At 35.7% G+C, this 12,123-nt stretch overlaps 1 protein-coding gene across 2 annotated transcripts in view; it reads right to left on the bottom strand.

The window, feature by feature from the left end:
- The window catches only part of PPIG (peptidylprolyl isomerase G), a 43,110-nt gene continuing 30,987 nt past the window's right edge, over window positions 1–12,123 (bottom strand). The window contains exons 10-14 of one of the 2 annotated variants that reach the window (XM_055088386.1): window positions 5,385–5,598; window positions 4,443–4,604; window positions 2,953–3,040; window positions 1,175–1,311; window positions 1–988 (exon numbers count right to left, since the gene is read on the bottom strand). In XM_055088386.1, coding sequence (XP_054944361.1) covers window positions 16–988; window positions 1,175–1,311; window positions 2,953–3,040; window positions 4,443–4,604; window positions 5,385–5,598 — 1,574 coding nt within the window. In that variant the 3' untranslated portion in view covers window positions 1–15. The remainder of the gene's footprint in view (window positions 989–1,174; window positions 1,312–2,952; window positions 3,041–4,442; window positions 4,605–5,384; window positions 5,599–12,123) is intronic. The other variant, XM_028496856.2, reaches the window with a different exon arrangement.

Below are 12,123 nucleotides of genomic sequence, written 5' to 3'. Positions count from 1 at the left end.
TCTGGTCTTCTCATCCTACTTAGTTTTCAAAGTGGAGAACTTTAATTCATTGTCCTGATTACTTTGTTTCATTTTTGAGAATGGGCTTTGATCTCTATCAGCCTTTTTTTCCCTGTTACTATTTGAGCTACTATGATCACGATTTTTAGAGTACATTCTTTTCTCACCCTCAGAATTCTCTTTCCTGTGTGAACTTTTACTTTCTTGGTTTCTATATTTTTCTTTGTTTCTGCTTTGACTTTCTTCTCTCTCTGAGCTCCGTGAATCTCTCCTCCTTCTCCTCCTATCTTTACTTCTTGATCTTCCTGGCGTTGCTCTTCTCTCTCGGCTCCGCGACCTTCCTCTTCTCCTGTACTCCTGTTCTCTGTATCTATGATACTCCTTGCTTCTGCTGCGATCTCGGTCATGGCTTCTAGACCGCACTCTTCTGCTCCTGTCCCTACTTCTGCTTCGTTCCCTTGTTCTACTATTGTAACTGTGTTTGCCTTTAGTTACATCGCGTTCTCTACTCCTAGACTGTGCACGTCTGTCCTTGTCCTTACTTTTATTATGATCATGCTCATTGCTTTTGGAGTCTAACTGTTTAGACTTCTCTTTACTTCTACTCCTTTCCTGATCTTTTCCTTTAGAATCAGACTTTTCTTTTTCTTTAACATTCTCATGATCCCTTTCTTTACTCCTTGACCTCATCCTCTTTTCTTCATGTCTATTATGCTTTGTATCTCTTTCCTTACTCTTGGATTTCTCTTTGCTCTTACTCCTACTTTTCGATTTGGCCCTTTTCTTTACCTTGTTTTTATATTTATCATCTTTCTCTGAATTTCTTCTGATGTCTCTCTCTTTGCTGTTAGATTTATGGTCTTTAACTTTCTTTTCCTTTTCACTTTTTCTGTTTGGACTCTCAGAAACATGCCTATGATCGGTTATTTTTTTCTCTTTTACTCTAACTGGGCTTCTTTGATTTTCTTTTATTTCATTTAACTCACTCCTAAAAAATGAAGAAAAAAAGTTTTGGGGAAACTTTATTAGGAAAACAATGGTGTCCATTATTGCTGAAATGATATTCTATTTTCCTTAAGACATTCAGAAACAACTGAAATGGCTTTAAATGAAATAATTTTAAATAGTTAAAAAAATACTTGCTACTACATTTGAAATAAGAGTTAAATCTTACTTATCCCCTTTGATCCATCTTTCACCACTTGATACCCTCATTCTTTGAGCTCTCTGCATCTCCTGCCTCCAATGTGGAGGAGTTTCACTACGTCTGAAACGATCCCTTGATCTGGATCTAGAAGGAGTTCGATAACGCTTTAAAAAAAGAGGGAAAAAAATTAATATATAAAAATATAAAAGCATTATAACAATTGCTAAAGTGCACATATTTCTAGGTTCAAAAAAATGTCTGATATTTCCATGCCTTCTAAAATAACTAAATTTCCCTATTTTCAGGTAGGAAATCAATGAGGCATAACGTGGTTTGATATCTTTGCTTTCATTGCTAATGAAATGTGTGTTTATATGTTCTTGTTTTAAATATTTCTTGGGTTTAAGTTCTAAAACAGTAAATATCGATAGCTATATCCCACATCAGCAAAAGCTCTTTTGAATCCTCAATCATTTTTAAGAGTGTAAAGAGGTCCGAAGACAAAACAGTTTGAGAACTGCCATGAGAATAGTTAGGAGCCATTTATAGTTCAGAAAATATACAATGGTGAACTGAACTAAGATGGTAGGAGTGGAGCTTGAGAGAAGCAGATAGATTTCAGAGTATTTGGGAGGTTGAGGTTGAACTGACAGGATTTGGTGATGGATAAGTTATATAATGTAGGAAAGAAAGGGGAGAAACAAAATGATTCTTGGGCTTCAGGTTTAAGTACTTGCACAGGTGGCAGTGTCTGTCACTGAGACCAGAAATCTAAAGGAGGGTCAGGCCTGAAGAAATGTTTATGCTTACCATTGTATATGATGAGTTTAAAGCGCCCATTAGGCACCTAAATGGTCATCAAATAAACCTTTGGTGCCAGAAAGGCAGATGAAAAACTGACAGTTATCAGCATACAGGTACCCAGTGAAGTTACAAGAGTGATGATACTGCCCAAGAAGCATATGCAGAGTGAGAAGAGTTAGAACCCTGAGGTACTACAATATTTAAAGATCAGATAGAAAAGCATGAACTAGCACTGGAAATTTAAGATAGACTGGCCAGAGACAGGAAGAAAAGATGATGGAAGCAAAGGGGAAAGAGTATTACAAGGAGGGAGATTAAAATAAGACAGAGACTGAAAGGATCCAATGGATTCTGTGACAAGGAACTGACCATAAAGCAACTGCTGTTTTCAGCAGAATGGCAGAAGACAAACTGAAATGGGTGAGGAACGAGTAGGAAGTGAAGAAATAATATACTAAGTATAGCCACGTTGGTTAAAAGTTTTGAAAAAACAAGAAGATATTTAAATTCTGATGAGAATCCAGTGAAGAGAAGGAGTATGAAATATAAGAATAGGGTTAATTGTTAACAAGCATAGGGACACAGCGGTCAGGAAGTAACAAAGGGGTACAAGAAAGACCTCAATCTCATTTTATACCATGTACATGTAAAATCCATTAACATCCCATGGATTTTCAATGTGGAAGAACCAACACAAAGAAGTTACTATAAAAAGAGAACATATAATTCAATATCCATATCTACTCTAAATTTTAACTACTTATGTATAAAACAATACTTAAGAAACACTCTAGGGCTTCCCTGGTGGCGCAGTGGTTGAGAATCCGCCTGCCGATGCAGGGGACACGGGTTCGTGCCCCGGTCCGGGAAGATCCCACATGCCGCGGAGCGGCTGGTCTAAATTTTAACTACTTATGTATAAAACAATACTTAAGAAACACTCTAGGATTATTTAAGATAAATGCAATACTATTAGGACTTATGGGAAAAGAATCACCTACCCTTGGTCCTCTTCCTTTAATTTTCCTGCCAGACCTAGTAACTAAAAGTCGCCTCTGGTATGAAGCAGGCTGGGAGTTAAGTAGATTACTAGAAGGAAGCAAAGGGAAAATTAAAAAACATTATTTTATAAAAATAAATCTGGAGAACATAGCTTTACTGATCTAAACTAATAAATTTAAAGTCTTACATATATAATCAGTGGTTCTCAACCAGGAATGTTATCAATCCTAGTAGGTATCTGGAAAAGTATGGGAGCGTTTTTACAACTGTCAGTGACTACAGGGTGCTATTGGTACTGAGTGACAAGTCAGGAATGCTAAAATCTTGTAATGTGTGAAGATGAAGAAATATCCTGTTCCCAAATGCCAACTGTGTCCTGTTGAGAAACACTGTTATATAATCATCACTAAGATGAAGTCAACTTGATAGTGCTAAGGAACTCAGAGTAGGCTACATGCTGTTGAGAGAACAATTTTAAAGCTATCTGATTCTAAAGTATCTTACTATCCTATAAGCAGTTGTTCACTGGTAATAAAACTATAGAGAAATGTAATTAATGTGAATTAAACAGAGACAAGATGGTCTGAATTAGCAAAATGTTTAATATCATGCTTTATACCAGAAAGGGAAACTATTTATTTTCAAATAATAATGAGTTAATATTTAATTAGCACTAACAATATGTGTATGTTATATTTGAAAAATGCATTCTAAAGTAGTTCAAATACCTTCTCCTTAATGTTTACTTCCTTAGAAACACAATTTCCTATTAACTGAGTATTAACTGAGTAAACTCAGTCCAATCCATCAAAATTATCCCAATTCAAGTAACCAAGACTTATTTTTATATTTTTACTATATTGTGAAAGTATAGGGGGAATGCTCAGAATTTTATCACTTTTAAATACGTTATTTCCAATTATAAATAAGAGAAAGATACCCATCTTTTTTTCTATCTTTGGACATAATTATTAAAATGATTCATAAAGAACCAACAACTTTTAATACTAATAATATGAACTTATGTAGAAAAATTTTCAAAGTACTTGAATATGCTGTCAATTTTCAATACCACAATATTGTAAACCAGGCAAGGAAAACAGCGTTTTCCCCCATCAGACAAACTGAAAAATAAAGGTTCTTACTTGCTTAAAAGTTTAATGTATACAAATAACAGAGTAAAAACGCTTGTTTTAAATGGAATTTGTTTGGAATGCCACTTAACATATCTTTTTGCCATTTGCAGTGCTTGTTTTTTTTTTAATTAAACTTTTATTCAAAAATCTGTCTGAATTAAGTAAATTTATCTTTTCAGCTATGTGGTTAGCAAAAAGGAGCTTTGCTAACATTATCCTATTAAGAAATTCCAATCTTGGGAGAAGGTCACCAATTAAATCTTATCTAAAATGAGCAAAAATGGTTTTTTAAAAAAGAAAGCTTCTGTGGTAGAGAATGTAGGGCAGTTTATAAAATAAACATATTCACATACCACTCTCTCTCTCTCTCCCTGTTCTTCCTTTCTTTTTCGTCAGCTTTAGGGGGACTTTTTCTCATTAGGAATCTATTTTCAGGTATTGGAGGGATTTCTTCTGGACGAACAGTAGACTGGGGTTGTGCTTCAAGATTTTCAGCCTCACTTTCACTAGATGCGCTTTAATAGAAACACACAAAACAAATTCCACTTGGTTATTATGCACCTACCCCGATTTTCCAATTGTTGGTATTTCTTTCCTTTGTAATATGTACAATATATATACATCATTCTGTCCCCCATCTCTGACCAAAGATGCAATTACATGGGGAAAATACTCATTCTGCTGACAAACCAACCAAAAACCAAAACCAAATGTTTCTGTTATCACATTCTCAAAAAATATTTTCCAATAAAATGGAACCAAAATATGATACTTCATGTGCAATGCCCTCTGATAAATTTAAAATACTTGAAAATATAGGTACAGGCTTATATATACAGGCTTATAAAGATGAGTTTTAGTACAACCACAGACTATTTCAGACAAAACAGAAAAGAAAAGAAATATGCTGACATTATCTGCTTTCTACCCTATGCTATCATAGGAGGAAAAAAAATAAAGAACAAAAAACCGAGAGACTGCTACAGAAAACAAAGAAAACAATCATTGGTTTCCTATAATTTTCACTAATCTTATATTCCTCCCATAAAATACAAACCTATATAACCCATTGAGTTCAGACAAAATGAACTGAATGGTTTTGTTGAAAATTAAAATGAATGTACCCAAATTTAATCTATAGACTGTAGAATATCAAAATGGTCTTATACTTCATGCTATGAAACATTTCTAACTATTTTCACTTTCCATATAATTGATCCAAAATCCCAATAGGTTTATATATAAACAGAAGGGAATTAGAATACAAAGTCAGTACTGTAAAAGTAAATTAAGACCTTTTCTTGCTTTTCTTTCGCTTCTTCTTTTCTTTCTTGTGTTTACGAGAATTTTTCCTATGTTTCTTCTTTCTTTTTTTTGATTTCTCTTCAGAAGCACTTTCAGAATCAGAAGAATCAGAAGAGGACTGAGAATCGCTTGAACTATCTGAGTCACTGGATGATGATGATGAGGAGGAGGAGGATTTATGCCTTTTCTTTTCTTCTTTCCTAGCTTTAATAAAAAGGAAAACAGTTTGGTGAACACTTTTTAGACAAACTTTGTAAGTGGAAGTTTAGATTTTTTTGCAGATTCTCAAAGCCCAGTATTTAACACTTAGCTCATCCAGCCATTTGACCTGAGGAGTACAGGAAAGGAGTTAAGACTCAAGATTAGAATCCAGATCTCCAGATTCATGGGTTAGAGTTATATCTAAAGAATTCTGGAAAAATAATAGGTAAATCTAAAACATTAAACTAAGTTAATTTTAGGAATCATATGAATAACATACTTTTTGAAAGGCACAGAAATAACATTCAAGAATCCCAGATTCTAATCTTTTTGTAGTTTTCAACTTTTTCTCTTATTATCAATATTGGAAGTACAACTGTAGGAGAGAAGTAATAGAAAAAATACTATGCATGAATGTGGAAAGATAAGAAACACAATTCCACTGGCATGGTCTTATTCAATGCCTGAGTATTCCTCTAATGATTAAGAAATTTAGCTTTGGTTGAAGAGCAGACTTACAACAGGGGGTAGTGGTAGTCATTTGTAAATGATTAATAACTATGTTTTGGGGTCTCTACAAAAAGTAATTTCAAATTTAAATTTTACTTTGGGTTAAGGAAGTTTAATTTTAAAAAGGGTCCCAAAACTCAAATGCTTTAAGGATGAGGAAACTAACACAAATAAGTGAGGTTAACCAGGAAATGGAGAAAGATATGACAGATTGGACAGAGCTTCACCCACCTAACAGTATTCTAATTCAAACCATGGTGGACTTAAAGAAGTGAATTCAACAATCCGATTAAAAAATGAGCAGAGGACCTGAATAGACATTTTCCCAAAGGAGACATACAGATGCCAACAGGCACATGAAAAGATGCTCAACATCACTAATCATCAGAGAAATGCAAATCAAAACAATAAGATAGCACCTCACACCTGTCAGAATGGCTATTATCAAAAAGACAACACATAACAAGCGTTGGTGAGGATGTGGAGAAAAGGGACCCCTTGTGCGCTGTTTGTGGGAATATAAATTGGTATAGCCAGTATGGGAAGTAGCATGGAGGATCCTCAAGAAGTTAAAATAGCAGTGCCATATGACCCAGCAATTCTATTTCTGGGTATTTATCCAAAGAAAATGAAAACATTAATTCTGAAAGATATATGCAACTCAAACTTCACTGCAGCATGATTTACAATAGCCAAGATATGGAAGCAACCTAAGTGTCCATCGATACATGAATGGATAAAGATGTAGCTCGCACGCACACACACACACAATGGAATGTTACTTAGCCATAAAAAAGGAAGGACCTCCTACCCCTTGTGACAACATGGATGGATCTAGAGGGTATTATGCTAAGTAAAATAAGTCAGACAGAAAAAGGCAAATACTGTGTGATTTCAATTATATGTGGAATCTAAAAAACAAAACAAATGAACAAACATAACAAAACAGAAACAGGCTCATAGATACAGTGAAGAAACTAGTGGTTGCCAGAGGAGACGGCGATTCTTAAGGGGATGGGGAAATAGGTTTATGGGATTAAGAGGTACAAACTTCCAGTTATAAAATAAGTCATGGGGATGTAGTGTAGAGCACAGGAATATAGTCAATAATATTATAATATCTCTGTATGGTGACAGAGAGTAACTAGACTAATTATGGTGGTCATTTTGTAATGTATAAAAATATCAAATCACTGTTGTATACCTGAAATCAATAGGATATTTTAAGTCCATTATGCCTTAATTAAAAAAGAAGTAAGTGAATTCAGGCTAAAGCTGGGACAATATTGATATATGGATAACTACAATACAGTGGAACACAAAATATATTAGAATCCATCAGTTCATAATGATATAGGTAAATAAAATATAAAGCATTTATCCTTCTTATGGTATATGAACTGTTCCACTGGCTAACCAAATAGTAGATGAAGGGAAGATGCTCTTTATCAAAAGTACTCCAAGAACAAATGAATAAGGAATTACAGAGTTAGAATATCACCATTTTACAACTCCTAAGGAAGAACTGCCCATCAATGGCCACTGCAGAGCACAGAGACAATCTGTCCTAAGTGACTCTTGCTCCCATCAAATAGAATTTTAAAAAATCAAAACTACATCTGATCAATTTTCTAGATCTAACTACAAAGTTATATGAAATAGAAGCACAGAAGGAACACATTACATAACACAAGGATGCAATCCGTAAAATTCAGTGTGTGCAATAATGGGAAAGAAACACTACAGGACAAATGACCTAGCTTGTTCAACAAATAAATCTCAAGAAACATAAAAAGAAATGGTGGGATAATCTATTAAAAACAAAATTTACAACACCAACCCAAATGTTTGAACCTGATTTGGATTCAAATTCAAACATCAAAAAATTAACATTATTTCACAATTTGTATGGAAACACAAAAGACCCCGAATAGCCAAAGCAATCTTGAGAACGAAAAATGGAGCTGGAGGAATCAGGCTCCCTGACTTCAGACAATACTACAAGGCTACAGTAATCAAGACAGTATGGTACTGGCACAAAAACAGAAATATAGATCAATGAAACAGGATAGAAAGCCCAGAGATAAACCCACACACATATGGTCACCTTATCTTTGATAAAGGAGGGAAGGATATACAGTGGAGAAAAGACAGCCTCTTCAATAAGTGGTGCTGGGAAAACTGGACAGCTACATGTAAAAGTATGAAATTAGAACAATCCCTAACACCACACACAAGAATAAACTCAAAATGGGTTAAAGACCTAAATGTAAGGCCAGACACTATCAAACTCTTAGAGGAAAACATAGGCAGAACACTCTATGGCATAAATCACAGCAGGATCCTTTTGGACCCATCTCCTAGAGAAATGCAAATAAAAACAAAAAAAAACAAATGGGACCTAATGAAACTTAAAAGCTTTTGCACAGCAAAGGATACCATAAACAAGACCAAAAGACAACCCTCAGAACGAGAGAAAATATTTGCAAATGAAGCAACTGACAAAGGATTCATATCCAAAATTTAGAAGCCACACATGCAGCTCAATACCAAAAAACAGACAACCCAATCCAAAAATGGCCAGCAGAACTAAATAGACATATCTCCAAAGAAGAGACACAGATTGCCAACAAACACATGAGAGAAATGCTCAACATCATTAATCATTAGAGAAATGCCAACCCAAACTACAATGAGGTATCATCTCACACCGGTCAGAATGGCCATCATCAAAAACTCTAGAAACAATAAATGCTGTAGAGGGTGTGCAGAAAAGGGAACACTCTTGCACTGCTGCTGGGAATGTCAATTGATACAGCCACAATGGAGAACACTATGGAGTTTCCCTAAAAAACTACAAATAGAACTACCATACGAACCCGCAATCCCACTACCTGGCATATACCCTGAGAAAACCATAATTCAAAAAGAGTCATGTACCAAAATGTTCATTGCAGCTCTATTTACGATAGCCAGGACATGGAAGCATGTTAAGTGTCCATCAACAGATGAATGGATAAAGAAGATGTGGCACATATATACGATGGAATATTACTCAGCCACAAAAAGAAATGAAACGGAGTTATTTGTAATGAGGTGGATAGAACTGGAGTCTGTCATACAGAGTGAAGTAAGTCAAGAGGACCAAAAAAATATCGTATGCTAACACATATATATGGAATCTAAGGAAAAAAAATGTCATGAAGACTTTACCGGTAGGACGGGAATAAAACACAGACCTATTAGAGCATGGACTTGAGCATACGGGGAGGGGGAAGGGTAAGCTGTGACGAAGTGAGAGAGTGGCAAGATGGGAACATATGTATATGTATAACTGATTCACTTTGTTGTAAAGGAAAAACTAACACACTATTGTAAAACAGTTATACTCCAATAAAGATGTTAAAAAAAAATTAACATTAACTAAACAATTAGAAATTTGAACACTGTAAGGATTTCTGACATTTAGGAACCTATATGTATATATGTCTGCACATGATTATGGTATGGTTATTTTTTTCAGAAGAGTCACCTTTTAGAGATAGTGAAATACTTATCAAAAAAATGTTATGCCTAGAATTTGCTTCAAACAGGAAATGGAGGTAACCTATCAAGGATAACCTATCAAGGATAGATAACTTGAGATTAGCCATAAATTAATTGGTGAAGATGGGTAATGAACATGGGTGATTTGTTATACAATTTCAATCACCTTTGTATATGTTAGTGCTTTTCATAATTTAAAAAAAATCAAAGAGGACAAAGAAAATATCTTTGGACTGACTGTTGGCTGTTTACAGACCTTAATTGAAAGGGTTAACAGCTGGTTTGTAACCTTTCTGTTAGCTTCAGAACACCTGAGGATTTGGCACTTGGCCAAATTATTTTTGAAACTTATTTATTTATTTATGGCTGCATTGGGGCCTTCTCTAGTTGTGGTGAGTGGGGGCTAACTCTTCATTGTGGTGCACAGGCTTCTCATTGTGGTGGCTTCTCTTGTTGCGGAGCAGAGGCTCTAGGCGTGCAGGCTTCAGCAGTTGTGGCACATGGGCTCAGTAGCTGTGGTGCATGGGTTTAGTTCTAAGCTCCACAGCATGTGGGATCTTCCCGGAACAGGGATCGAGACGGTGTCCCTCCCCTGCATTGGCAGGAGGATTCCTAACCACTGCACCATCAGGGAAGTCCCTCTTGAAACTCTTAACTCAGAATTTATAGGAGTGTACTGAGTTACAGAGATAAATGAGAATCTGGCTGGAGTTACTGTGTACTTGCCCAAGGGTCTGTGGTTCATTGTTAAGATTATTTCTCTGATACTGATGAGATGCTGCTGCACTGGAGAATGGGAACAAGGTATAAAAGCTGAAGGAACTCGAAAGGTAATAGCTTTAATGAACTTACTAGGTAGTCTTCCTCACCCAGTCATGCTCCTCAGGACCACGAACCTATTAAACTGAGATGCCTGGGATATATGCAAGCTCCGCCTAGAACTCATGACATCTCTACTATGATGCTGCTGTTCAAGCTGTGCTGTTTCCTGTCCTGTATCCTTTCTTAATGATAAATAAGCTTAGTGCTGAGTGAAGCCTATCTTGTCTCATGAGTCCAATTGTTAATCTGATCCCAAGACCACTGTTGATGGTGAGGCAGTATGGGTACACAAACTGAAAAACCTACTTGCATACACTAAAAACCTGAGGAGTGGAGGTGGGGGGGAGAATCAAACTTAAAGAAACCTAAGGAAGAAAATAAATTCATAATGAATATGAGTAACTCTAAATACAAATATCTGAGGCCATATAATATGGAGACAAAATAAAAATATTCCACATAAGCACAGAATACAGCTGTTAAAATTACTTGACAAAACATAGTAATGCTCTTCCCCATGATTAACAAAGCTTTATTCACCAGCTTCAATTTATATTTATTTTGCATTGTGATTCTTTCCTGAGAAATACACTGAAGTTGGTTTCATTAAAAGGCAAACCCGAGAAGCAAGAAGAACTACAGAGGTCTGCAGCCTGTGGAACGAAAACCACATTCACAGAAAGACAGACAAAATGAAAAGGCAGAAGACTATGTACCAGATGAAGGAACAACATAAAACCCCAGAAAAACAACTAAATGGAGATAGGCAAACTTCCAGAAAAAGAATTCAGAATAATGATAGTGAAGATGATCTGGGACCTCGGAAAAAGAATGGAGAAGATCGAGAAGATGCAAGAAATGTTTAACAAAGACCTAGAAAAATTAAAGAACAAACACCTAGAAGAATTAAAGAACAAACAAACAGAGATGAACAATACAATAACTGAAATGAAAAATACACTAGAAAGAATCAATAGCAGAATAACTGAGGCAGAAGAATGGATAAGTGACCTAGAAGACAGAATGGTGGAATTCACTGCCATGGAACTGAATAAAGAAAAAAGAATGAAAAGAAATGAAGACAGCCTAAGAGACCGCTGGGACAACATTAAACACACCAACATTCGCACTATAGGGGTCCCAGAAGGAGAAGAGAGAGAGAAAGGACCAGAGAAAATATTTGAAGAGATTACAGTCGAAAACTTCCCTAACATGGGAAAGGAAATAGCCACCCAAGTCCAGGAAGCGCAGCGAGTCCCATACAGAATAAACCCAAGGAGAAACATGCCTAGACACACAGTAATCAAATTGGCAAAAATTAAAGACACAGAAAAATTATTGAAAGCAGCAAGGGAAAAACGACGAATAACATACAAGGGAATTCCCATAAGGTTAACAGCTGACTTCTCAGCAAAAACTCTACAAGCCAGAAGGGAGTGGCATGATATACTTAAAGTGATGAAAAGGAAGAACGTACAACAAAGATTACTCGACCTGGTAAGGATCTCATTCAGATTTGATGGAGAAATCAAAAGCTTTACAGACAAGCAAAAGCTAAGAGAATTCAGTACCACCAAATCAGCTCTACAACAAATGCTAAAGGAACTTCTCTAAGTGGGAAACACAAGAGAAGAAAAGGACCTACGAAAA

The sequence above is a fragment of the Physeter macrocephalus genome, chromosome 2, assembly GCF_002837175.3.
Source record: "Physeter macrocephalus isolate SW-GA chromosome 2, ASM283717v5, whole genome shotgun sequence".
Lineage (NCBI taxonomy): Eukaryota > Metazoa > Chordata > Mammalia > Artiodactyla > Physeteridae > Physeter > Physeter macrocephalus.
The sequence above is the reverse complement of the archived record's forward strand: the minus strand, read 5'-3'. Positions and strand labels throughout refer to the sequence as shown.